At 47.7% G+C, this 27306-nt stretch overlaps 1 protein-coding gene across 1 annotated transcript in view; it reads left to right on the top strand.

Moving 5' to 3' along the window:
- Positions 1-27001, top strand: part of LOC108797033 (glucuronokinase 1-like) — a 29419-nt gene extending 2418 nt beyond the window's left edge. The window contains exons 2-23 of the mRNA XM_018568597.1: positions 1671-1777; positions 3806-3850; positions 4797-4950; positions 8722-8793; positions 8947-9035; positions 10425-10581; positions 11542-11619; positions 11692-11783; positions 12517-12622; positions 13229-13308; positions 14642-14710; positions 15587-15686; positions 16224-16240; positions 18132-18189; positions 22042-22134; positions 23756-23816; positions 24266-24379; positions 24647-24704; positions 24900-24968; positions 25163-25226; positions 26729-26800; positions 26877-27001. Of these exons, the coding sequence (XP_018424099.1) occupies positions 1671-1777; positions 3806-3850; positions 4797-4950; positions 8722-8793; positions 8947-9035; positions 10425-10581; positions 11542-11619; positions 11692-11783; positions 12517-12622; positions 13229-13308; positions 14642-14710; positions 15587-15686; positions 16224-16240; positions 18132-18189; positions 22042-22134; positions 23756-23816; positions 24266-24379; positions 24647-24704; positions 24900-24968; positions 25163-25226; positions 26729-26800; positions 26877-26981 (1860 nt within the window). The 3' untranslated portion in view covers positions 26982-27001. The remainder of the gene's footprint in view (positions 1-1670; positions 1778-3805; positions 3851-4796; positions 4951-8721; positions 8794-8946; positions 9036-10424; positions 10582-11541; positions 11620-11691; positions 11784-12516; positions 12623-13228; positions 13309-14641; positions 14711-15586; positions 15687-16223; positions 16241-18131; positions 18190-22041; positions 22135-23755; positions 23817-24265; positions 24380-24646; positions 24705-24899; positions 24969-25162; positions 25227-26728; positions 26801-26876) is intronic.
- Positions 27002-27306: the final 305 nt, after the last annotated feature.

Genomic DNA, 27306 nt, shown 5'->3' with positions numbered 1-27306 from the left:
TCTCTGAATGGCAATCTTTGTCTACTGCACGAATCCACTGAGTGACACCAACATTATTGTCGCCGGCATTGGCGTCACCGAGTCCCTGGTGGACTGTCCATAGGAATGTATAATGTACTATAGAGAGTTCAGTGATGGACGCCAGGACTGGGGGAAGAGTTCTGCTCTATGTAGAAACGTTGCCTTGATCCTTTATTTACCTGATATTAACAAAAAAAAGACTCCAACCGCCGTGTGTCAGTGCTACCTGTACCCCAGGGGTAATTCTGAGGGCCCAATTGGGTCTATCTATGGGCACAGAATAAATGTGGGGTAATTTTTGAGGGCTTGTTTGGGACTTCTGAGGAAACAGTGCGTAATTCTCAGGTGGTAATTTCAAGGGCCCAGAGCCTCAAGTGTCATTTCTTAGGGCTAAGGGGGTGAATCTAAAGGCTCTGGGGGTAATTTCAGGGACCGATGGGGTGATTCTAAAGGCTCTGCGGGGAATTCTGAGGACCCAGTGGGTGATTCTAAAGACTCACAAGGTAATTCTGAGGGCCCAGGGGGTGATTTATGAAGGCTCAGGGGTAATTCTGAGAACACATGGGGTGATTCTAAAGGCTCAGGGGGAATTCTGAGAGCTCAGGGGGTGATTATGAAGGTTCAGGGGGTAATTCTGAGGACCCATGGGGTAATTCAAAAGGCTCTTGTGTAATTCAGAGGACCCAGGGGAGATTCTAAATCCTCAGGAGGTCATTTTGAGGGCTCACGGGGTAACTCTAAAGGCTCAGGGGTAATTCTGAGGACCCAGTGGGTGATTCTAAAGACTCACAAGGTAATTCTGAGGGCCCAGGGGGTGATTCTTAAGACTCACAAGGGAAATCTGAGGGCCCAGGGGGTGATTCTAAAGGCTCTTGTGTAATTCTGAGGACCCAGGCGAGATTTCAATTCCTCAGGAGGTCATTTTGAGGGCCCAGGGAGTAATTCTGAAGGCTCAGGGGTAATTCTGAGAACCCGTGGTGAGATTCTAAAGCTCAGAGAGAATTCTGAGGACCCAGTAGGTAATTCTAAAGTCTCAGGGGGTACTTTTGATGGCTCAGGGGGTGATTCTAAAGACTTGGGAGCAATTGCGGGGACCCAGGGGGTGATTCTAAAGTCTCAGGGGGTACTTTTGATGGCTCAGGGGGTGATTCTAAAGACTTGGGAGCAATTGCGGGGACCCAGGGGGTGATTCTAAAGGCTCATGGGGTACTTTTGATGGCTCAGGGGGTGGTTCTAAAGGCTTGGGAGTAATTGCGGGAGACCAAGGGGGTGATTCTAATGGCTCAGAGGTAATTCAGAGGACCCAGGGGGGTAAATCTGATTCTTATCATAAGAGTTTAGCTTGTTGGAAAAAATAAACCCTCATCACACTGATATCATTAAGAGGTTTAGATATTTAATTGCAGAACTGATAATTTGCGGAGTGAATCCACCAGTAGGAAGGCTCGCTTCAGATTGGATGACCCGCACCCCGGGGGACTCTTATACACATCCCTGCCAGTTCCAGACAAACTTGTCAGCCCAGATTCATAGCGGGCCGGTCTGGGGGAAGAGGACGGACCCTTCAGGGCAGGGAGTCTATTGTTGCCATTCCTCTGATACAAATAAAAGTAACAAATTACACAAAATGATTTTAATCTCTTATACAGAATGACCGGAGCGGTTTATACAGCTTCTTAGAAGATGTTCCCAAAGCTCTGTTACCTGGAGTGGGGGGGAAGAAAATTCTGGACTTCTGGTGGAAGGCGGTCAACACGTAAGCCGCCAATTTTCTTTCAATTCTTTGCAATAATAATAATATACACTGAGTGGCCAGATTATTATGACCCCCCCCATCAGTACTTGGTTGGGCCGCCTGGTGACTCCACGAGATGGTGAAAGGTGATGCGAGGAATCTGACACGGCACTGTTGCCCTTCTGTTGTCTTGTACCAGTCTTGCCCCTCCCCCGTTCTGCCCTAACATTGACTAGTCGCTGACGGCCACAATTCGCACGTTCAGACCCAGATTTTCGGCTGACAGTCCGGTCTTTAAACACTTTAACAATGAGCCGCTCCTGAACATGTAACGAATTCTGCTGTTTTGCTGATACTCGCTCCATGGCTCCGAGCGCCAACAATCATCCCGCGTTCAAAGGCTGTTACATCGCGTTGTTTCCCCGAATCTTCCCAATCACTTCTACTGTCGTGGTAACCAACCCGCTTCCCTATTTATAATGGTCCGGCCCTCTAGCAACTTCAGCGCCAAATTATAGCTAATTTGCCTACAAACGTCAGGTGGTCATAATAATCCGGCCACTCGGTGTATATAATAATCCGGCCACTCGGTGTATATAATAATCCGGCCACTCAGTGTATATAATAATCCGGCCACTCGGTGTATATAATAATCCGGCCACTCAGTGTATATAATAATCCGGCCACTCGGTGTATATAATAATCCGGCCACTCAGTGTGTATCATAGATGATACTTCAGAGATCCTGCCAGGTGATCCCCACTTTTACATCTGAAGACAAATACCTGCCCAAACCCCACTTCTAATTATCCCGGGACCGCCCACCCGTGGCCCCCCTAATCACTATAATAAATGCCACATGGATTTGTCATTTATTTGAAAAGAATTGAATATTCTCGGAGTATTCTGTCTTCTGATTGGATGTTCTTGGGGTATTAGGATCGAATGTTCATAGGATATGTTGCCTCCAGTACTGCTTATATTCACCAGAAATCCATACAATAAGAAATATAATAGTAAACACATTCTGGTAACATTTAACTTGACAACGTTGTAACAAACCGCGTTCATTCACAATGTGAATCTAAAGGAGTTGTAAAGTCCCGGAATCTCCGCTCCCGGTATAACATCGGCATTGTAATAAGAATACATACTGGAGATGTCTCTGATAATACAATTAAAGCTCGCATGAAAAAAGCCCTTCTATGTAGGGAGCGCCGCCTTCGGTCTGCCCATCACTTCCAACAGCTTCCTGGATTCCCAGTGTGCATTGCGTCTCTCTCCCTGCTGCTTGTTGTGATGCAATCTCCATTTCTCAAGTCTACATATCCCATCATGCATTGCTTCCACCAAGTAATGATAACGTTACATTGTTCAAGACTACATGTCCCATCATGCATTACTTCCAGCAAGTAATGATAACGTTACACTGTTCAAGACTACATGTCCCATCGTGCATTGCTTCTAGTAAGTAATGATAACGTTACACTGTTCAAGACTACATGTCCCATCGTGCATTGCTTCCAGCCATCAATGATAATGTTACATTGTTCCCGACGCTGAGTTGCAGTTCAGGAGGCAGGCTCTGTGAGAGCGGTGACACAAGGAAGCTGAGTGACACTGAGTGATCAGCGCATGGAGGAAGTCCATCCTATGCGCATCTTCAATACACAAGTTTACAGACTTCTAGATGGATCTGATTATTACGAGGGGGAGAGAACTGATGGACGTTCAATATAGAAATGCAGATTTATTTTTCGTTGTCAACCAGAGAGACCTTTCAGATATCTGAAAATAACATTTTGCACTTCACAAGGGTAACATTCAGTGGCGTCACAAGAGGGGTGCGGGGGGTGCGGCCTGCACCAGGGTGACACCATCGTCTCGGCGGGGTGACACTCGGTTACCGCTCCGGGTGTCACCCAGCCTCGGGACGCCCCTGGTAACATTCAGGACTGTTGTGTGAAAGCCGACACATCCGTACAGTACATGGCTTATAAATAGACCCCAAAATGTGACTCTTTGTTTTCTTCTTTCTCTCTGCTGTAGGAGGCAGCTCTTCAGTGAAGTCTATCTGGTGACCAACGCAGACAAGTAAGTGTTCATTTTCTTTCATTTTTATGGTTATACAGGATTTATAGAGCGCCAACAGTTTGCGCCGCGCGTTACAATATAAGGAAGACATCACAATCACAATACAATTCAAGACAAGATGGTGAGGAGGGCCCTGCCCCTGAGGGCTTACAATCTAAAAAGGAGGGGGAAGTGATACATGAGGAGGTGGGTGTGGGGATGAATGGTTGAGCGGTTAGTTTGAGGTGGGATAGGCTTCACTGAAGAGAAGACTCTTTAGGGAACGCCTAAAGACAGTCAAGGTGGGAGATAGATGGACAGGTTGGGGTAAAGAGTTCCAGAGGATGGGAGAGACTCTAGAGAAGTCCTGGAGGCGAGGATGGGAGGAGGTGACGAGGGAGCTGGAAAGCAGGTGGCGATTGGAAGAGCGGAGGGGACGGTTATGGTGATACTTTGAGATATATCCGGGGGCAGAGTTGTGGATGGCTTTGTAAGTGGTAGTGTCCCTTTGAGATATTCTTTTCCGCCTCCATCATCCTTCTCTGGCTGCAGTCAATCTTTTCTCGCCGTCTCTTCTGGTTGTAGAGGAAGAAATGGTCGTCCATGTTGGTATTTGTAGTGAACAGTTACCTGAGAGGCCAATTATGTGTTTATGTGCCATGTGCTATTCTTTATGAATGGCACCCCAACGCACCTTAACAAATCACAATGTACGGTGTCCTGTGAGATTCCAAACAATTGCATCCTGCCCCGTTTTTGCACGCGTTGTGGTTTGTTCCAGCGCATTCACTTCGAATGGCCTGTACATCAACACATGACAAAAAGAGTCGCCATGAGCTGAATGAAGTCAATCAATGTCTTTATGCAGATTTGGGCCACTACAATATAGCGAGCAGACCCCAGAACTGTGTTGAATGATTTGTGTGGTGATCAAGACCCCCTTGTGACTCCGCCCCTTTGTCGCCAGGTATAAACACTACGAGCGCTGGGCGACCGCCAACGATTTCCCCGTGGAGAACATTATTAACGATGGCACCACCACGTACGAGACCAGGCTGGGCGCAGTGGCGGACCTGGAGCTCGCCATCTCCAGCAAGCGGATCAGCGATGACATCATGGTGGTGAGTGCGTTTTCTGCGTCTGATCTATTCCTTGGGATAAGGATCAATAACCCCGCAGCTGGGGGAAGGGGGGGGGGCTATGTGGAAGCGCTCCTGATAACATTGGCAGATGTCTATAACAGTTCTCTCACCTGTACAAAGCGACATTTTCCTGCTCTGCCTATTTCTCTATGGTAGCAGCCATTTTAGGTGAAAGAAGGCTAAAAAGTGATATTTGCCAGATAGGAAGACTGCACAGAAAATTAATATCCACCAACCACCCCGCCATCATGTTATATTATGGAAATCACATTTGCATAATTATTGGTTTGTCACGTTCCCTTCAATTAAAGGGAAAGTTTAATGGTTATTGTTTAATCTTCCTTTCTTTTTTTTTTAAGTTTTCAAGTTACCGATTTTTAATATCCTTTTTTTTAACATTGTTTTAGAGTATTTATTTTACAAATCAATATTGCAATGGTGCACCCGGGTCATTTAGTTTGCAGCCTGCATGCTTGTTAGCTGCCTGTATATAAATGACTACTCCTGGCAGTTCGCTCTCCATTAGAAAAGAGGGATGGAGGTGTGTCTTTTCCCTAGATGGGGGCAGGCCTTTCCTCTGAATGCAGGAGTGTCTTAGCTCTGGGCGTGTCTTGGCTCTGGGCGTGTCTTGGCTCTGGGCGTGTCTTGGCTCTGGGCGTGTCTTGGCTCTGGTTAAGCCTGATGAAGGGACCCTGCGTGGCCCCGAAAGCGCTTGTTTTTACTTGACATGGTTCTTTTTAAATGAACACATGGTTATCCTGAAATGATTTTTGGTATGCTGGTGACATTTCTTCAATTTATTCCTGTAACCAGCGGTGCCATCCGCAGTCAATACAAGCACCTCCCCTGTCGTTGGGGCATCCGGTAAGGAGTGCAAAAAGTTTCTTTCTATATTCTGAACTTAGCTCTGGGCGTGTCTTAGCTCTGGGCGTGTCTTAGCTCTGGGGGTGTCTTAGCGCTGGGCGTGATCTTCCTCTGGACAGGGGTGTGTCCATTCCCTAAATAATTCAGCAGTCTGTGTAGTCTGATCTCTCTTGCTCATAAGGTTACAGCACGGCAGTTGTTAAAAGTAAACATGCCAAGAGAAGAATATGGCGACTGCTATTGCTGGAATTGCCAGTTGCCTGGCTTTCATGCTGACCTTCTGGCTTCAATACTTTCTAAGTCTACGTCTAACCAGTATGAAGGTCGGGAAAGTCAGAGGAAAATCAGAAGTGCTTGTTTTTGGTCAGTGACTATAAGCATGGCGGCCAGGTTGCCAGTCATTTCAGGAGGAAAGCTCAGCCATGGTGGCCTCCATATTTATCTCAAGATCAGTATCCCTTAAGAGCCCCTAGAAAGCCTCCATATTTCTCTCATGACCAGTGTCCCTTAAGAGCCTCCAGACTGCCATCATGCATGCCTTTGGCCTGGTTCACACCTGGGCGTTTTACAGCGCGTTCCTACGCGCTGTAAAACGCTCAACATGTGAAAACTAATAATTGCCTAGGGACATGGTTTCCACCTGGGCGCTTTACAGCGCGTAGGAACGCGCTGTAAAAAACGCCCTACGCCCAAAGAAGTACAGGAGCTTCTTTGGGGCGTATTTGCCGCGCGTATCCATTAGGATACAGCCGGATAGCCCTCTGAAACGCGCGTTTGTCGCGCGATTCTTTTACCGCAAATCACGGTAAAAACGCACTACAAACGCGCATATTCCGTACGCCCAGGTGTGAACCCAGCCTAAAGCATTTTCATGTCCAATGTTTCAAATATATCTGATTGAAAATTAACCTAAAATTGAATTTTTTTTTTTGAATATAAATAGAATACGTAGAAAATCATGACCTTTAAGAGCCCCTAGAAAGCCTCCATATTTCCACCATGACCAGTGTCCTTTAAGAGCCCCTAGAAAGCCTCCATATTTCCACCATGACCAGTGTCCTTTAAGAGCCCCTAGGAAGCCTCCATATTTCCACCATGACCAGTGTCCTTTAAGTGCCCCTAGGAAGCCTCCATATTTCCACCATGACCAGTGAACCTTAAGAGCCTCCAGATTGCCATCATGCATGCCTAAAGCACGCCACCTCTTGGTTGCAAGTGGTAAATATGACATATTCATGGCCAATGTTTCAAATATATCTAATTGAAAATGAACCTAAAATTGAAATGTTTTGAATATAAATAAAATCCGTCGAAAATCTCGGCGTGGTCCCTTTTAATTGAAACCTTTGGCGGTAGCCATTTTCAGTGTCAAGCGTGCGAGGTCATTGTTCCACAAGTGCGCGGCATTTCTGAGCTGATGAGCCTCTCCGGCTCGGCATTGTTGCTGTGACCCCGGTGGCGGCCTCTCCTCTTCATCTAATGAAAGCCGGGCTCTCGCAGTTCCCCCGCCGCCGTCCCTTGTAAATACATTCTCATTTCCCCCGCCGCCTGCGTTTATTTTTTCCCGGATGAGTTCCCTGCCAGCGGCGGGCGGTTATAGAGCCCAGTCGCCGGGCCGCATTATCTGGGAGATGGTATCATGGCTGGACATGTCTTTGCCCAATCAAAGGCAGTTTAAAGATTACGGCGTGTCAGCAAAAGCCGATCGCCTCCCTCCGGGCGCCTCCTCGCTCGTAATCAGCCGCTTAGATCTCTCCTCGCCCTGCCGCCATCTCCCCCTCTCGCGCCTAACACCCTGCAGCGGATGCTGACGCACACTTAACTTCGCCTCGGCATCCAAATTCATTATTCATAATTCACGATTCCTGGCAGGGTGACATTTCGGGTAAAGGGTTAATTTTCCACTTTTGGAGATGTTTTGGGAAGTTTACCGGCACGTGCGACGGAATTACAACCAGACATTTTCCCATTCTCCCATCTTCTGTCTTTTTGGGGTTTTTTTTTATTTTCAATTTAAAAGAAAACTCCGCTTTATTTTTCCCCATTCCTCGTACAACTTGCAAGATAATATTTTCTACAAGATTCTCGTCGTTTAGACTTAAATAATATAAAGAAATAAATCCTTAAAGGATGGCCAGCTGTCACTCACGCAGCTGGGTGGATCTCGACAGTAATGTCGGGATCCGTCCCGGCTGTGGTGGTCTTAGTATACCGCGAGCTGTAGCTCACTACATACTGAGCTTGGGGTCACGGGAGGACGCTAGTTTGTGTCCTCTCGTTACCCTGAGGAGAACTATGGGGAAAAACAATTACCCCATAGTTCTCTTTTAATCTGTTTTCTTGTTAGGTACCTTTTTTGAGTTGCGTTGTTCTAACCTTATGACTTGCTACAGAGTTACAATGTTGCAGGCTGATTACTGGGAATTGGGAGACTGAAGGAATGCTTCCTCCTGCCTGCAGCAGACTGATCACTGGGGGGAGGGGAGACTGAGGAAATGCTTCCTCCTGTCTGCAGCAGACTGATCACTGAGGGGAGGTGAGATTGAGGAATTGCTTCCTCCTGCCTGCAGCAGACTGATCACTGGGGATGGGGGAGATTGAGGAATTGCTTCCTCCTGCCTGCAGCAGACTGATCACTGAGGGAGGGGAGACTGAGGAAATGCTTCCTCCTGCCTGCAGCAGACTGATCACTGGGGGAGGGGAGATTGAGGAAATGCTTCCTCCTGCCTGCAGCAGACTGATCTGAGTTTTTCTGAAAAATGATACAGTTGTTGAATATTGTGATCTGTCAGTATGGAATTGCTGCAGATTTGTAAAGTCACTGAGAGGGATTCATGGACATGAGGCTGCTGTAGTAACTTACACCTCTCTTGTGGTCTCTCCCAGATTGCCGGTGACATGTTATGTGCCGATCAAAACTTTGACATCGCCCAAGTGCTGAAGTTCTTCAAGCTGAAGGTAATCTTTGTCAGCAGATGGCTGGCAGCAATGTTGGCGGGTTCCATTCGGATACAAATCTGTCTTAAAGTGTTCCCATCGCTCGGTGAATAATATACAATGTGTCTTCTTCCTATGATTATCATTCATGTGATGTTGTTGATTTTGCTGCAGAGCGGAGAGCTGGCAATCTATTATGAGCTGGAGGAGGGTGAGAGCAGCTCTTCGAGGGGAATTGTGGAAGTGTGCCCGGACTCTCACAGGTGACATCCCAGATGCTCAATACTGCCTGGCATCCTATGCCGCCCTTGTTTGTGATCCCAATTATCTCTCTAATTGCCTTGATTTTGGCTGCGATTGTGAAATTATGTATTGCTGTTTGTGAGACTTCTCTTGTGCTGTAACTTTTCTCTGGAACATTCACCGATGTTTCACTCAACACCCATCTATTCACTGTAGATTATCCCATTCACTTATCACCTCCCCTCTAATGTTCTTCTCTAAGATCCATCAGTTACAGACAGGAACTCCCGAGACAATGAAAGACTTTACCCCAATAGCTCTTCCTTCTGTATCCTCCCTTATACCCTATTAGATTGTAAGCTCTTCTACCTTCTGTATCCTCCCTTATACCCTAATAGAGTGTAAGCTCTTCTACCTTCTGTATCCTCCCTTATACCCTAATAGAGTGTAAGCTCTTCTACCTTCTGTATCCTCCCTTATACCCTAATAGAGTGTAAGCTCTTCTACCTTCTGTATCCTCCCTTATACCCTAATAGAGTGTAAGCTCTTCTACCTTCTGTATCCTCCCTTATACCCTAATAGAGTGTAAGCTCTTCTACCTTCTGTATCCTCCCTTATACCCTAATAGAGTGTAAGCTCTTCTACCTTCTGTATCCTCCCTTATACCCTAATAGAGTGTAAGCTCTTCTACCTTCTGTATCCTCCCTTATACCCTAATAGAGTGTAAGCTCTTCTACCTTCTGTATCCTCCCTTATACCCTAATAGAGTGTAAGCTCTTCTACCTTCTGTATCCTCCCTTATACCCTAATAGAGTGTAAGCTCTTCTACCTTCTGTATCCTCCCTTATACCCTAATAGAGTGTAAGCTCTTCTACCTTCTGTATCCTCCCTTATACCCTAATAGAGTGTAAGCTCTTCTACCTTCTGTATCCTCCCTTATACCCTAATAGAGTGTAAGCTCTTCTACCTTCTGTATCCTCCCTTATACCCTAATAGAGTGTAAGCTCTTCTACCTTCTGTATCCTCCCTTATACCCTAATAGATTGTAAGCTCTTCTACCTTCTCTATCCTCCCTTATACCTCAATAGAGTGTAAGCTCTTCTACCTTCTGTATCCTCCCTTATATCCTAATAGAGTGTAAGCTCCTTCACCTTCTGTGTCCTCCCTTATACCCTAATAGATTGTAAGCTCTTCTACCTTCTGTGTCCTCCCTTATATCCTAATGGATTGTAAGCTCTTCTACCTTCTGTATCCTCCCTTATACCCTAATAGAGTGTAAGCTCTTCTACCTTCTGTATCCTCCCTTATATCCTAATAGATTGTAAGCTCTTCTACCTTCTCTATCATCCCTTATACTGTGATAGATTTTAAGCTCATAATAAACTCACTTGCTGTCTATGTCTCACAAGGATCACACAGTTCCTGGAGAAGCCCAAGCCAGGGGAGTCGTCCTCCAGACTGGCCAGCGTTGTCTTCTACTGTTTCCGGAGTCAAACCTTGTCCACGCTGGAGACTTACTTGAACGCCTTCCCGAGCACTGAGGACCGGGTTCTGGGCAGATATATGGTGATTACTATTATTCTTGGTACCTGAAGCATCTCACTGGGCTTTAGAAACCTTAATCCCAACTGAGGTTTGAAGGCCAGCCTAAGACCAGGTTTGTTCACCATTATGGTATTGATGGTTTCCAGGAAGACACCATAAGGTCAATACTTAGTAAAGTGGATGGGTAGTGGTGGACCCTTGGACCTTCTATGGTATTGCAGTGGTGTTTGTACAGGAAGTTGGGTTACCGAGCTGGCAGCTTCTTCACCCCAAAGGATTCCCACAATTTCCTTGGTTTGTAGTGTAAGACAATGGATCTGAGATGGAGACACCACATCACAGGCTTATAGTCCAGATACAATTTTATTCCAGTGTAAGGTCATATAGAAGATCAGATGAAGAAGAAGCCAATGCATTTTGGAGGCCCAAAATCACCCACTTTATTGGGGGTAAGAAGACACAATAAGGGAGTATTTACATTTTTCAAATTTTTGGGTTGGACTTCTATAAAATAACTACCTGCAGTTATCTAGATGTTCTGTGACCAAATCTGATGGGACTTTACAGTCAAAGGAAATTGTAACTGAACAGACAACTTGTGGTGTGGAACTTCTATCTTGGATCCATTGTCCTGCAGTGAGGTCACAGCGAGCTTTGGTTGGAGTTGGGCTTTAGTTAGTCATATGCATTGAGGTCACATGAAGACTGTCATTGCTGACCCGGCCTTCTGAAGATTCTAGTTTCCCGATCCTGTGACTTCAGTACTTTGAGTCACGGACCAGAAACACAGGAAGTTCTGACTTTTCCAATCTGCGTACTAGTTCTGTGTCCATGCTTTAAACTATCGAAGTCAGGGACAGAAAGGAATTAAGGATTTTCAGATGTAGGTCCGTATTCCTCCAGGTAGGTCCCCCAGACTCGATCCGTCCCCATAGCAGACCGGTGACATAACTGCCTCTCATCTTCCCGCTGTCTACGCAGGAATGGCTTATCAACATCACCAGAATTCCCGTGTTCGGGATGAAGCTGCCCACAGGATTTCAGCTGATTGGACAAGTGGTGAGCAAATGTTTCTCGATGTGTCAGCACTGGTTTTTGTTGCCGGTATTATATGACAGTGTCTTTGTGCAGGGATTACCGGATTATACCAAGTGGTTGGCTCATTACTCCACCATGAAAAGTGAACCCCGTGTGAAATCGATTACTTGCCGTTCATATGCCAGGTGAGAAATACTAACCCCGCCCACAGACAGGGAGAGTCTGCCTGTTGGTCAATCAGGCAATCGGGGCATGGGTTCTAAGTGTCATTTGGTCTTCACCAGAGCTCCTGAAGGTGGAGACGGGCCAGACACCTTAGTGGTTCTGGGTTACTACACTGCAAACTGTCACCAGGTCACTGCCCTCACAATCGCCCCACGAAAGGGGTGGTAGTAGTGCAACAAGTACGGTGTGAAAACTGTACACAAGGCAGCAGGCAGGAGAGTAGTCAGGTCCTGGCAGAGGTGAAGGCAGGTGGCAAGCAAGTGGGTAGTCGGGTCCAGGCAGGGAATGTGGCAGGCAAGAGAGTAATCAGGTACAGGCATGGGTCTAGGGAGGCAGCAAGCAAGAATGTAATCAGGTCAAGGCAGGTGGCAAGCAAGTAGGTAGTCTGGTCCATGCAGGGAATGTGGTAAGTGAGAGAGTAATCAGGCCCAGGCAGATGGCAAACAGAAGAGCAGTCAGGCACAGGCATGACTCTAGGCAGGCAGCAGGCAGGAGAGTAGTCTGGTCAATCCGGGTCAGAAACAGTCCTGAAAGAAATTTGTGTTCTAGATCTTTTTGTAGAAGGCAATGAAGACACCCTCCAAGCCAGTGAGCACACCCAGTATCAGGGATTGCATGCCAACGCATGCAAATCTTTGTTTGCACCGACCATTTTACCTAAATCTGCTCATGAGATTCCTGCTTCCCCCACAGAATCGGGATAATCGGAAACCCTTCAGATGGCTACTACGGAAAAACCATCTCCATGACTATCTCCAACTTCTGGGCGGAGGTCACCATCGCGGAAAGCAAGAAGCTGGTAAGGACCGTTACATAAATGTCATCTTCTCTGGTAACGAGACGTCATCGGGCGAGGAAGGTGACCTTTTGCAGCAACGGGAAATACTTCTGGAGGATTCGAGAAGGAATCCGACGTTTAGGGGTCTGCGCCCCCTTCTTATGCTGATTAACATAATTGTAAAAGATAGATCAGCACAAGGTAGAATCATAAATACATGTTACATATGTTACTTGTATGTATCTTCCATTACATTTCTGACACTTTGTTTAAAAGCTCCACATCATAGGGAAGGAACGACGCAGTAACAAGTTGGTCAGTTTGGTGACAATTGGCGTTGGAAAGAAAAAAAAGTCTAGTTTTGGAATTAAAAAAATGCAGCAGTTTGTTCCTGTGTGTAGCACAACGGGTTCCGTCAACCCAAGTTAGCGATCTCAGCAGTATCCGGATTTTAGGCTGCAGTTTTTAAAGGAACGTTTGTGAATGTAGCGTGACAGGTCATCTTTAATCACTGTCCTGTGCCTGCACTGTGTCACATTATCCGCATGTTTTAATCCAACATAGTGATGATTTATTTTGATATTTTGTGTATTTTTTTTTTACACATCATTTATTTTCCTGGATCAGGTTTTGGTGCCTCATCCGTTGAATGACCCGACGGAGTTCGGAAGTTTGCTGGACCTGTACTACATAAGCCGGAAAGAAGGGTGAGGATTACTGTATGGTAAAGGGAATGTACGGGGGTTTTTACATATTTTTTTTCCCCCCTCAATTATATTAATTACTAAAAATAATACTGTAAAGAATTTGTATTCAATTTCAATTCATGTGATACATTTCCTCTCAATATTTCATGAATACCATCTGCAGGCAGTAGGTGGCGGGCTCCTCGCAGCTTTCTACAGGCTGAAGACACTGCTGGCGCTGTAAAGTAGACCGGGAGTGCAGGGAGATCATGCACAGCTGGATGACTGTAGGGCAGTGGCATCACAAGGGGGGTTACACACTATGAAGCAAGAAGCAGAACCTGCATGTGTATCAATCAAATATGGTTGCCCCCATGTACATTTAGAATTACGAACCACAGGTATAAATAAGGTTCATAACGCTCACATTCCGGAGATGATCTAAAATAAGCCATCAGGGGCAGGGCCCTCCTCACCATCTTGTCTTGTAATGTCTTCCTTATATTGTAAAGCGCTGCGCAAACTGTTGGTGCTATATAAATACTATGTAATTATAATAAAATTTTCTCTAAAGAAGACGTAGTCGGAACATGAAAAGGACATTTCAATCCACCTTTCCCCTCCGTAATGTAACAAAATGTTTATTGCCTTCAAAGTTCACCTGTGTCTGCAATGAGCTCAGTTCTGGGCCCGTCAGTGCCGGGTCACGGCGCCAAAATATAATGTGAATATAAAGCCAATTGTTTTTTTTTGTGGTTATTTTATTAAATACAATATGGAATGGACAGAACTTCAGTCTGTTACTATCTTCTTCCCTTCACTTCCTGTCCAAGAGATACAACAGGGAGTGAGGAAAACAATGTAACCAAAGTGATCTTCTCTCAGGATCACACCATGGCGGATTTTTCCACGCTGAAATGCCTACAATCCCATATATTCCTAAGGGGACCGTTCATGCAAGCACGGGCTGCCGCACGACCCGAAACGCCTGCCACCCAAAATGCTCCCTGTCACGCTGATCAGCGCGTTTTTAGACTTTTTAAATTGCGTTTCAGCGCTGAAATGCGCTTGCAAAACGCCATTTCAAAAATCGCGCGGAAACCGTGCTGAAACACTGTAGCCTTGGTGTGAGTGGGGCCTTAGACAGTTGCCTTTAGAGCAGGTGTCCCCTTTGGAAGATTCTGTTCTGGTGACAACTGTAAAATTCTGCCTTTCTCTCCCAGGGGGAATCTTTTCACCTGACGAGGGGAATCCCTCCATCCAAAAGCAGAAAAAAAAGTTTGGGTTGCAGATGAACTTCATCTCTGTCTTAGGAGAGCTGCGAGACGAGTAATCTGATTTCCTGTTCCCTCAGGTACCTGGGAGGTCTGAGGCTGCTGCAGGCCACGTGCAAAAAATTTTACCAATACTGCTCGGAGAAAGGGTAAGTACAGAGAATTGTGACAGTGCGAGCGCACGCCGGCGACCGGAGATACCGAGAAGTTTTATTTCCTCAAAATTGCAGCAAAAATTGAGGAATATTAATTGCACCATTTTGGTGAAATGCAGCCGATGAGGAAGGCGAGAGCTCAGCGTCTGTTTTTTATAATTCTGTAATAGGAGGATTCTAGTTCGCTGGAAGACATTCTGGATTCTTAAAGTGACACTGAACTCCGGAGATAAATCCCAAAAATACATCGAAATCCCTGAACTCTGAGCAACAATATATCTTATTTGTGTATCACTCGGCTGTGGATCCTCCAATCATCTCTGACACTGTCCTTCCTTCTGGAGGGGGGCTACGTCTGTTCCCCATGTAGGGTTGCCACCTTTCCTTCAAGTGAAACCCGTACACCCTAGCGCCGTGTGCAGCTATTTTTTTTTGGGGGGGGGGGGGGGAATATAGAGCAAGAGAGCGATGAGAGGCAGCTAGGGGAGGGAGTAAGGAGGCCGGCTATAGCGGACTACAAATCCCAGCAGTACATTATACAGCAATACAAAATAATATGAAGCCACATACTCTGTGTTGTTCCGGGGTTGGGCCCTGATGTCTGCAGTGTCTCAGGTGGGCTCTGGGGGCTCTCAGATGGCTCTGTGGGGTCTCAGGCGGCTATGTGGGCTCTCAGTGCTTTCAAATGGCTATATGGGGTCTCAGGTGGGCTATGCGGGTTCCCAGATGGTTGTGTGGGGTCTCAGGTGGGCTATGAGAACTCTCAGATGGCTACGTGGGGTCTCAGGTGGGCTATGCGGGTTCCCAGATGGTTGTGTGGGGGTCTCAGGTGGGCTATGCGGGTTCCCAGATGGTTGTGTGGGGTCTCAGGTGGTCTATGCAGGCTTTCAAGAGTGCTGTGTGGTGGTCTCGCCTGAGGTCCCTGCACTTGCTGGGGACCTCGGGCGCCGCATCTGTCAAACAATGTGAAGTGCCGATATCGGCGCTTGGTGTCTTGTGTTCGGGTGTCAGCTGGCTTGAAACCCGGACACAAGACACAAAAACCGGACTGTCCGGGTGAATGCCGGACAGGTGGCAACCCTATCCCCATGGTCCCCGTGTGTGTTGTAAAGTAGTCACCGCTCCAAGCTCACTCCCGGGATGGACTACAATCCCAATCAGTAAACTAAACCTGAGATTGTAGTCCATCCCGGGAGCCACTTGTAGTCTCCATCGGACGGTCATGTGACCGGGTGACATCTCAGAAGCACAGTTGGGAGACAGCGACAGAGCGTTGTCACCCTATAACAGGAAGTGCCTGAACAAGGACCTCCGTGGCGGGATCACCGGGGATTGTTGTAATGAAAGCTGCAGATGTAGTTGGGGCGTCTCTGAGATTTTACACCCATCGGACAGATGACAATATTCTCCTGTAGCTCCGCCCTCTTCCTGTGCTCTGTCTTGTTTTATTGGAACGCAAAGTAACAACATAAAACAATTACGTCTTTTGTGTTTCTTTCCTCTGCAGGGATTGGCCGGCAGCAGGTGAGTCTATTTCTGTTTTCTTTCTTCATATAACAATATAAGTTTCTGCTGTCATGGAGCATTGGGCGCTTCTTGTGCTCTGCTCCTGCACGAGCTTTGATGTCCACCTGCGAAATGTCCAGACACAAGGTTTGTAAGGGTGTCGGGTACTTTGCATACCAGCTGCTGTCTCTTTGCAGGGAAAAGAATTGTCTGTTGGCTGTATTTATCCATTTCTATGGCTCTTAAGCTGACAACAACACTCTGCTGGGGGGGCGGGTCTGTGACCAGGCTGTACCACTTACCTGCACTGTGGTTGGCAGGGAGGTCCAGGACCAGGCTGTGCATTGTAGTCTATAGGAAAAGCCCAGGTTCTGGTCCTTATTTTAGGAGCCGTTCATAGACACTGTAAGCAAGATTCACAGGGAGAGTACCTAATCAGCACACTTCCGCTCCCTTGTTATCCAATCACAGGCTGGGGGGAGGGGTCCGTGACCAGGCTGTGCATTGTACTCTATAGGGAAAGTCCAGGTCCTGGTCCTGATCTCAGCAGCTGCTCATAGACAGTGTAAGCCGGAATTACATGGAGCAGCAGGGCGCTGATTAGGTCGTCCCTGTACTCACGGATACAAGGATGACTTGATCAGTGCACTTCTGCTTGTACTGATTACCTGCACTGTGGTTTGGAGGGAGGTCCAGGACCTGGCTGTGCATTGTATTCTATAGGGAAAGCCCAGGTTCTGGTCCTTATCCTAGGAGCTGTTTATAGATACTGTAAGCAAGATTCACAGGGAGAGTACAGGGATGACCTAATCAGCAAACATCTGCTCTCTTGTTATCCAATCACAGGTTGGGGGGGCGGGTCCGTGACCAGGCTGTACCACTTACCTGCGCTGTGGTGTGCAGGGAGGTCCGGGACCTGGCTGTGCATTGTACTCTATAGGAAGAGTCCAGGTTCTGGTTCTTATCTCAGCAGCTGCTCATAGACACTGTAAGCCGGATTCACATGGAGCAGCAGGGCGCTGATTAGGTCGTCCCTGTGCTCACGGATACAAGGATGACTTAATCAGTGCACTTTTGCTCCTTTGTTGTCCAATAACAGGCTTGGGGGGCGGGTCCTTGACCAGGCTGTACCCGCTTAACTGCACTGTGGTTGGCAAGGAGGTCCAGGACCAGGCTGTGCATTGCCCAGGTCCTGGCTATGATGCTGGCAGGGGTACCTGGATCACAGGACTGGCTGAGCAGACCTACACACGGCTCCCATGTCTGCCTTTCCTCCGTGTATTCCCCTATTTGTCCATAATGAAGCGTTTCTGAGAGCGGAGTGCCCCAGCCTGACCCGCGTTCACTCCGCGCAGGGGAAGACGCGGCGGAATCCATTGTATCATTTACCTAAATACATTCTGTAATAGACTTTCCCTTTTCTGGAGACGATAATGAATTTGTGCCGCCGGCTGCGCGCTATCTGCATTTTAATAACATCGGAAAAACCTTCGGATTGTTTTCCCATCCAATTCTCTCCCGTTGCTTCGTTTTTATGGGCGAATTAGGCGCTCGCGACGCACCCCCCCGCTCGCCCCGGACGCCGGCGCCCGGCAGCGCATTTGCAAATTGCAGTTTATTATCCGGCGGGCCGCCTTTCTGGGGAAACGTGATCTGGGTTTCCCGAGCCCTCCGCTCCGCGCGCCAATCATTCGCCCGCCGCCCTGCAAATGCCGCTAACGCATTCATGAGCCGTCTCCTCCTCGCCGGCCATTTAAATTTAATTGCGCTCTTTATTAGGTCGTTTCCGGGACTGATTGGAAACGTTTATTGAGAAACGCTGCGGCGCGGGCTCCTCTTTTAACCCCCGCGGCGGCCCGGATTTTACCGCAACGGCGTAACAGAAGGTTTGGTTTTTTTCTTTCTCCAGCGCCATCGTGTCGGCGACCCTGAAATGTCTGATGAAGTTCTACAATTTGACGGATGATGTGAGTCTGTTACAATGTTTCATGATGATGATGATGATGATGTTTTCCTGATTATGGTGGAGAGAGCGAGCGCGCCGCAGATATAGCCGGGGGAAAGCCAACGCGTTTCAGGGGCTCGGTACTCCCCCTTCATCAGGGCTGGTGGGGAGAATACTGTACAAAGGACTTGTAAAAGAGAAGATTTTCAGGTCACCGGTTGGGTGTTTTTTTTATTATAATGATATTATTATGATTGTCAATGTGTCACGGTCCGGGATCAGAAAAGAAATAGACACCGGCACTCCAATAATAAATCGATTGCGTCTATTTATTGACGTACATCAAAAGCAAAATAACACACTTAGTGCGACGTTTCGGGGACACACAGGAACGGGATCAGGCTCGGAGTCCAGTAGCTGAGACAGCAGGCACATTCATGATACAACAGGCCGAGTTCGGTAGACAAGCAGGCGGTAGTGGTGGAGGAGCAGGCAGAAGCGTAGTAAGAGATCAAGCCGAGGTCAGTAGCCAAAGGTATCGGGTATGAAGCGGAAGATGATGAGAGTAGTCGGTGGATCAGCAGCCAAAGGTCTGTACACGGGTAGTAGTATGAGCAGATTGTATCACAGAGGGAGCAGGAAGCAAGATATTGGCAGGAGCACAATTAGCTGGCAAACAGGAAGTGAGGAGGCGTGGCTTAAATAGGAAGTTCAAGGGAGGAGCAAGGAGATCAGAGTTCAGCATCTGATTAGGTTTATCATAGTTCTAGCCGACCTGTGACAATGAGACTGTCACAGGTCGGCTCAGTAGATCGGGAGGTGAGCGAACACATACCGGCGTTCGCTCACCTCTCGATCCTGTCACGGCTCTCTGCCGTGACAGGGGGAGGGGCTGGATTCCCCCATCCCCGCTCCGATCCGCCAGCGCTGACTGGCGGAACGGACGGGGGAGGGGGTGGGTACAGCTGGCGCTGCCTCTAGATAGGCAGAGCCAGCTGTCACTCATGCAGCTGGGCGGATCCAGACATCGATGTTGGGATCCGCTGTGGCGTCTCAGTATACCGCGAGCTACAGCTCCCTATATACTGAGCTTAGGGTAATGGGAGGATGCTAGTTTGTGTCCTCCCGTTACCCTAAGGAGAACTATGGAGAAAAGCCCTGACCCCATAGTTCTCCTTTAACTGAGGATTACACAGGAGATCAGGCAAGGAGCTATCCAAGGTTCTAAGGTGGCTCAGTGGGTAGAACCACCAGCTACAGCAGAGGTCCTGGGTTCAGACCCGATTCCTGACACAATGACTTTTTAGATACAAATGTAAACAAGTTCAGCTCGATGTTAACAACGGTGTCCGTACATGGAAAGGTTTTTGTATGTATGCTTTGTTATTATTCCTCACGGGGCAGACAGATTTGTTTATTGCATAAGTAGTCCCTCCTTACTCCTTTGTGTCACAGCGATTGTGCTTTACTGCTACTTACTCATAATGCCGGAGTCAGGCCGACCCATTGAAAAACAATGCCCTCCCCATGAGGTTACATAGTTAGTCAGGTTGAAAAAAGACACATGCCCATCGAGTTCATCCTATAGAGATACCTTATATCGGCTCCTTTTGTAGAAAACTGTATTCCCAGATTCACACTATTCCATTGCGGTAATACACATCAATGGATGTTATGCACAACGGTGCCATTCTTTCTGGATGGAACCCCAACGCCACCTGCGTTGCAGTGCACCACTTTGGTAATGCGCTTCCATGCCTTCTGGTGTGCCGTGATACTAAAACAATGTTGCTTTATTTTTGTGCATTTTGGTTTTAATACATTTTGAAATTCAAGCATGACAAAGGATTCCCCCGAGAACTGCGGGTTATCTAAAGGGGCAGCACAGCAGTAGCAGCCCGCTTTGTAGCTGACTTTCTCTAATTGAAACTTCAAATGAAACCGGGAGCTGTCATTGCGATGGGTCGTTTCCCGTTCTGTATGTAAATTGCGCACCTTCAGCTACTGAGCTCTGTAAACACCACTGCCAGGCAGGCTGTGGAGGACGTGAAAAGAAGCCCGAAGCCCCTTCTGCAGGATGATGTAAGCATACGAAATGATTCGCTGCCATGATTTCATATTTACCTAACAAAAAAACATTTTTCAATTGTTATTTTTTAAATTTCTGGTCAATAATTAATATTTTTAAACAATATATTTTTTCCCGGTACTCGCCGATACCGAGTACCGATACCGGAAGTCCAATTAAGGAAGCCAGGCGGTGTGTAATGACTCGCTACCCGGCTTCCCGATTAACAAGAAAGCCGTCCCTTGCTTCTCGTCACCTCATGACGGGAAAGCATGGAGCCAGCTTTCTGGCCAATCAGGAAGCCAAACGCCGCGTAATAACGCGGCGCCCTGCTTCCTGATTGGCTGGGAAGCCGGCTCCATGCTCCCTCGTCACAAGCCAATCAGGAAGCTGGGCAGTGTGTAATGACTCACTGCCTGGCTTCCTGATACCGGAAGTATCAGACTAGGCATCAGAGCATTCGGGCAAGTACGAGTACCCGCCCAAATACTCGGCATTGGCACCGATACCGATACTAGTATCAGTACATCCCTAGTGACAACACTCTGTCCCCGTCTTTCAGTTGTTCCCCTGTGTTGTCACCCTGTCACATGAGCTTCTGACAGAGACAAGTGGCCTAACACACATTACACATTTGTATCAACCTAAAAAAAAACTTTTTGTGTGATTTACATTTTTTTTTTTATGGCTGTGGCACTGTTGTCACCACCAGGAAACCCGCCCTGAGAAATGCCATGTAGCCGTCCCTGGACTGCATGTAGACAGGAAGTGGCTGCAGGAGATCAGTGGCACCGAGATGTATTTAAGGATAACAAAATCAAATTGCATTTTATTTAAAAAACACGCCATTTGTTTTTTCGGTATTCAGAACTTTATCAAACCAAATGTCATTCAGTTACCGTTTACATCTTTAGGACGGGAGGAAATGTGAGTTGCGCTTGTCAGTTTGCTCCCTCTGGTGGTTAATCTGTAAATTGCTACATTTCATGGAAAAGGAAGAGCGAGGGTGTAACAATGTAACGAAATAAAGATTTTAATGTGAGTTCTGAACTCAAATGAATCGGATGGACCCCCATTTAGGCCTCATGCACACAGGAATCGGGCGGCACGTACAGCTCGGTGCTGCGTGCACGGCCGCATCGGGCAGCTCCCGGGAAGGACGGGTGCTGCGTGTGATTAGTACGCAGCCCCCGTCCTTCTCCATGGGATTACGCGGCCGTACGCCGCCCTACGCTCACCCCAAGTGCAGGTCCGTACGGGTGCGGGTGTCCTGGCTCCAAGTACGGACACCCGCACCCGTAGAGAAGGACGGGGGCTGCGTACTAATCACACGCAGCACCTGTCCGTCTCGGGAGCTGCTCGATACGGCCGTGCACTCAGCACGGAGCTGTACGTTCCGCCCGATTCTCGCGTGAATGAGGCCTTAAAGGAGAACTATGGGGTTAAGGCTTTTCCCCATAGTTCTCCTTAGGGTAACAGGAGGACACAAACTAGCGTCCTCCCGTCACCCTAGGCTCAGTATACCGCGAGCTGTAGCTTGCGGTATACTGAGACGCCGCAGCTGAAGCGGATCCCGACAATTGTGCCGGGATCCGCCCAGCTGCGTGACTGACAGCTCTTCTTAGAGTACAGGAATTTGCAAAACTCTTCGGCGCCATCTAGGGGTGCTAGTGCCGTGCCATACGCTGGGCTGAACTTTTATACATGAAGTCCAAGGTATGCGCTCATTAAACCTTTATATTATATTACATTGTATCAGCGCATGTTCACGTTTTATTTCTTTTTCACATTGTTGCTGTTTTTTAGGATCTTCCGAAGACCGTGCAGCCGAATTTCATTCTGGAAGTGGAGAAGGAGGAGCTGTTCATCACGGCCGGATTGCAGGACCGAGTCGTTCAGGTGAGAAGACAAACCTGCCGTTTGATGGGCCTTTATATGGTGAGCTGTGTACAGTATTAGGCTGCAGAATACAGATATTGGGGACACCCAGTCCCTACCTTCATGACATGGGATGGTGACTACCCACTGACATAAAACAATTCCGGGGACAACCGATCTTTTGTGTAATACTTTCATAAACAGCAACAATGTGACAGTCTCAGATCCCAACACTGCCATCACAATGTGACATATGGTGCTCTAAGCCTCACCCAATGCAGAGATTTTTCAGCCTGCGAGACAACAATCTGAGCGTCCGGGGTCTGAGAGTGATCGTCACCGGGGCGGTTACATAGTTAGTCAGGTTGAAAAAAGACACATCCATCATGAAAAAAGACACATCCGTCGAGTTCAACCTGCCGTTACCTCTTTACACACATAGACCCACACATTTTACAGGAAACACTCACCATTCAAAGTATCTGCTTGTAGCAATTCTAACCTTTCAGAAATGTCTGTGACACTCACTGCCACGCCAGGCAGGAAGGTAACGGAGTTTAAACTATGCAGCCGTCAGAGAGGCAAGGATCCTTTCATTTCTAGGTTAGTTTAGTATTTAGAGATAACGGCTTAAAAATATTGTTTTAATGAAAGAAAAGAAAAAAGGGTGAAAAAAAAAACAAATGACAGAAAAGAATATTACAGAAGAGAAACTGGCAACAGTAAAGTAAATGGAATCAAACGAGAAAGGTCATTAGCACAGGTGGTGTTGTCTTTGGTTCCTGGGCAGAGTCCAATTGGCTCAGATTAAAGGAGAACTATGGAGTCAGGGCTTTTCCCCATAGTTCTTCCCATGGTCACGGGAGGACACAAACTAGCGTCCTCCCGTCACCCAAAGCTCAGTATATAGGGAGCTACAGCTCCCTATATACTGAGACTGCCGCAGCCGGGACAGATCCCAACATAACTATCGAGATCCACCCAGCTGCGTGATTGACAGCTGGCTCTGCCTATCTAGAGGCAGAGCCAGCTGTACCCGCCCCCTCCCCGTCGGTTCCGCCAGTCAGCGCTGAAGGATCGGAGCAGGGAGTGGGGAATCCCTGCAGGGAGCCGTGACAGTCACCGCTTACTGCCAGGACAGGATCGAGAAGTGAGCGAGCGACAGTATGTGTTCGCTCACTTCCCGATCTATTGAGCCAACGTGTGACAGTTTAATTGTCACAGGTTGGCTCGAACCATGAGGATGAGTGATTTTCACTCACCTCATAGTTCTCCTTTTAAGTCCAATTCAGAGTCACTGGCCCCCAGAAATGACTCTCGGCACTCCAGCATCATTTTGGTGGTACAACGAGAGTTCCGGCTGACCGCTGCAGCAGCTTTTCTTGATCTCATCGATATTTCCGGATGGCCGCGTTTTACACTCAGACAGCCAACGTTTTATTGCACAGAATATAATCATGAGACGATGTAGATCGCAAGTTGTATCAACAGGATGTGCACATGGAATAGGAGATGTCATGTGACCGATCGGGAGGCTGGACATCGGTGTGCAGAATAATAATACATTTCCTGTCCTCCACATCTCACTATGGAGCCCCATGAACTATGACATCGTAATGTGACGCGTTTTGTCCTTTTGCAGGTTTATGAAGGTCTCATCTACATGGACTTCAGCAGGCCAGTCATGGAGGAGCAGGGCTTCGGTATGTGTTACACTTACTCTGCAGAGAGACTTGGGACTTCCCACACTGTGCGGGGATGAGCAGTGGAATCACTTTTGGTCGAGACATATTTTGGTGTATTTCGGGTCATTTCGTATATTTCATAAGGCGGCATATTTATTCAGCAGTGAATGTGACTTTCACCAAACACTCACTGCAGTTGAATCACTGTCATTTAAAACTCACGTACCAGGAAGATTCCCCTGCGGTAAATGTTTGGTGAATGTCACATTCACAGTTCTATAAATAGACCCCCTCCTGTTATGTTTTTGTCTTTTTGCGTGGGCGCTGAGCTGCTCATACATTTGTTGTTTCTGAAAACGTGTGTCGGTAGCGTAGACATGACACACAATGCACTTTCACTGACTCCTCCTCCTCCATACGACTCATTCTCAGCTGCCGTGACCTGATACAATGTATCTTTCCTGCAGGAAATTACGTCTGTATGGACAACGGCTGCGCCCCTCCGTTCTGGCTGGCCTATCTGCGGGATCCGAGCGATTCTGGCGTGATCCACAACAACGTCCGTCAGCGATGGCTGAGCGGTGAGTGTCTGCCGGGGGGGCTCCACTTGTATTACATTACACACAGCATTGAGCCTGCACCCCTCCCCCCCCCCACCACCATTCATCGACCCTTACAATGGGAGCATGTAACAAATAAATAGATATAACTGTGTTCAGGTTGCAGAGATTGATGAGCGTTCCTGACATTTCGGGGCCATTCCCGGGGATCGGGGGTGGGGATGGATGCTGGGGATTGGGGGGCGATGGTGGACGCTGCGTTATGATTCAGCGTCTTCCCTCTTGCAGGCGATCCTGAAGTTACCGAAGCCATGAAGATATTTGCTGAGCTGACGGATAAAGCAAAGTAAGTGTCACACTGTGACATTTCCACCTGTGTGCAAAGCCCCCAGATAGAAGCTGTGACGCAGCCTGGAAGTCATAGAGCAGCGCAATCAGGAGCTGTGGCTCTGACGACTGGGGATGGCAGCTTCCATCTGAGGCTTCTGCCATGACGCCATTCCTATTAGTATGTCTATAAATGATGATTTTGTCTTTTCAGGGCAGCGATAGAGCGGAAGAATTGGACCGAACTGGCGGAGCTGATGGACCGGAACCTGGAACTGCGGCGGTAAGGTGGACCGGGAAGGATGGAGAGAGGAGGCGGAGCCTGGTGATGTCACCATGTTATACTCGGAATATGAGTGTAATATGGTGGGAAGGGTAAACCGCCTTTAAGCTGGCGGAAAATGCGCTTCTCCTGAACATTTCATTACCGCAACCGCGTTCACTCCGCCCACTAATGACATCACTCCTCCACTCCAGGTCCATATTCACAGATGCATGTCTGGGCCCCGGGAACCTGCAGATGATCGAAATCGCTAAACAGGTATTTTCCCTTTTTTATTATATGAAATGACCTCTGACCCCACGACACAGACAATGCCGCCATACACCGGTCACCCCCAACCCGGTCTACCGGCAGCACCGCGGCCGGCCTGTCTCTGACCTTCTGTTACACTGAAAGGAAGTGAGGACGAATCTCCCCAATGGGGACCGACAGCGACAGGAAAACAAAAATGTAGAAACTTAGAAGAGTGATGGCAGAAAAAGAGCAGGCGGCCATTTTTGTTATACTTTGTGTCGATTTTTGATCTTTTTTTAAACCGTTCTGTCTGAAGACCAATTGGGGTTTTAAACCCTTTTGTGCCCAAACATGAAAACCATTTGTAAACCAGTTCTGGGTAGTTTTGCATTTTACTAAATTGTGTGTGTTGTTTTTATTCATTTTTATTAAATTTTTATTAAATATTTTTATTTTTTACTTTACTTTTAGGATCTTCGGGGAAATATTAGGAATCCCCGATATTTCCCTTTTAAAATAGAATAAGAGATTGGGGATACAAAGTCCTCAGAGACACACAGAGTTCTCAATCTCTTTTTCTGCATCCCCTGTTATCAATGATCAGGAATCCTCTGTGCTGAGTGTTCCTGATCATTCATAACATGAGGACAGAGTATGTTTACTATATACAATCATGAATGAACAGGAAGTGATGTAGAGGTGAGTGATGTATGTCACTTCCCATTCATTCATAATTGAGGATATAGTAACCATACTCTGTCCTCAATTATCTACAAACACTCAGCGATCGCTGATCACCGACTGCTTGTACCCGCTCTCTGACACGCTGTCACAGGAGGCTGAGCGAGCGGTGCAGGGAGGAGAGCTCAGCCTCCTGTGTCAGCGCGGGCTGTCTCCGCCCCCACACCGCTCTGTCGGTCTGTGATAGGAGGCTGAGAGATGCGGGGAGGAGAGACGCCGGCCGCTCACAGCGCTCTCCTCCCCCAGCGCTCGTCTGCCTGTGACACATTCTCTCCTCCCCTCTGGGACACAGAGCAGCGCCCAGCGGGGAGGAAAGAAAGCGCGGATGCGCCGCTATATTGGCAGAAAAATGGCACTTTCAGCATTTAGCCAAAAGTGCCATTTTTGGCCGATGTGTTTCGCCGGCCGATATATCGGTGCATCCCTAATATATACAGCCGCATACATTACATACTGTAACTTTGTGTCTATGTGTGTGGTGGTGAAGGGGAAGCAATTGTAACATTGTATCTAGGAACGCACCGATACTGTTTTTTCGGTACTCGCCGATACCTGTGCCGTGTGCCACGATGATCAGGAAACCAGGCGATAGATCATAACCAGCCGCCCAGCTTCCTGATTGCCCGGGAGGCCGGTGTCATGTGATCTCCGGACGCCGTTCAGAACTCTAACGCATCCTAATTTTGTACTTCTGTTACGGACAATATAAAATTTGCACTTTGCCGAGTTTTCGTGAATCGGTTTTCTGATCGTTAGGCCTTCAAACTTCGTAAATGTCTTTTCAGCACGGGTGCGCGGTGAAGCTCCCGGGCAGCGGCGGCGCCGTCATCGGTTTATGCTTTGACGCCAAAACACTGGTGAGCTCGTTGTCCTATTACATTTGTGCTTTCCATAACCCCTGTCGCAGGACTGACCGTCTATTTCTGTATGAAGGTCGAGCTCAGGAAATCGTACCAAGAGGCCGGCTTTGTGTTCTGCCAGATAGCCCCTTACTGCCCCGGAAACGCCAACGCAAAAAGCGAGCCATCGGAGAATTAAAGCGCCCGGCACACGTGTACAAAGGAGGTCGCTGCTTGGAGTAGAGAAAGATTCAGGCTACAAAATCAACGATGGAGGCGGGGCCTGTAAGTGCCTCATACCTCACCCATGTCTCATATGAATATTATGGTTATGGCGGTTTTTTGGGCTCAAATTTTGAACAAACTGTTGTCTAAGCCCATAAGAAGTGGGAGGGCCTTCCCCCAAAACGCGTTGGCGTTCTATGATGATCTTACATTTTTTAAATAACATTTGTAATGGGCGCTCCTGACCCCCACTCCCCCACAAAACCTGCTTGACGCGATCGGCAGTGCCCCCCCCACCC

This window comes from Nanorana parkeri, unplaced genomic scaffold (genome assembly GCF_000935625.1).
Source record: "Nanorana parkeri isolate BGI_ZX_2015 unplaced genomic scaffold, ASM93562v1 scaffold1215, whole genome shotgun sequence".
Lineage (NCBI taxonomy): Eukaryota > Metazoa > Chordata > Amphibia > Anura > Dicroglossidae > Nanorana > Nanorana parkeri.
This window is presented reverse-complemented; position numbering and strand designations above follow the sequence as displayed.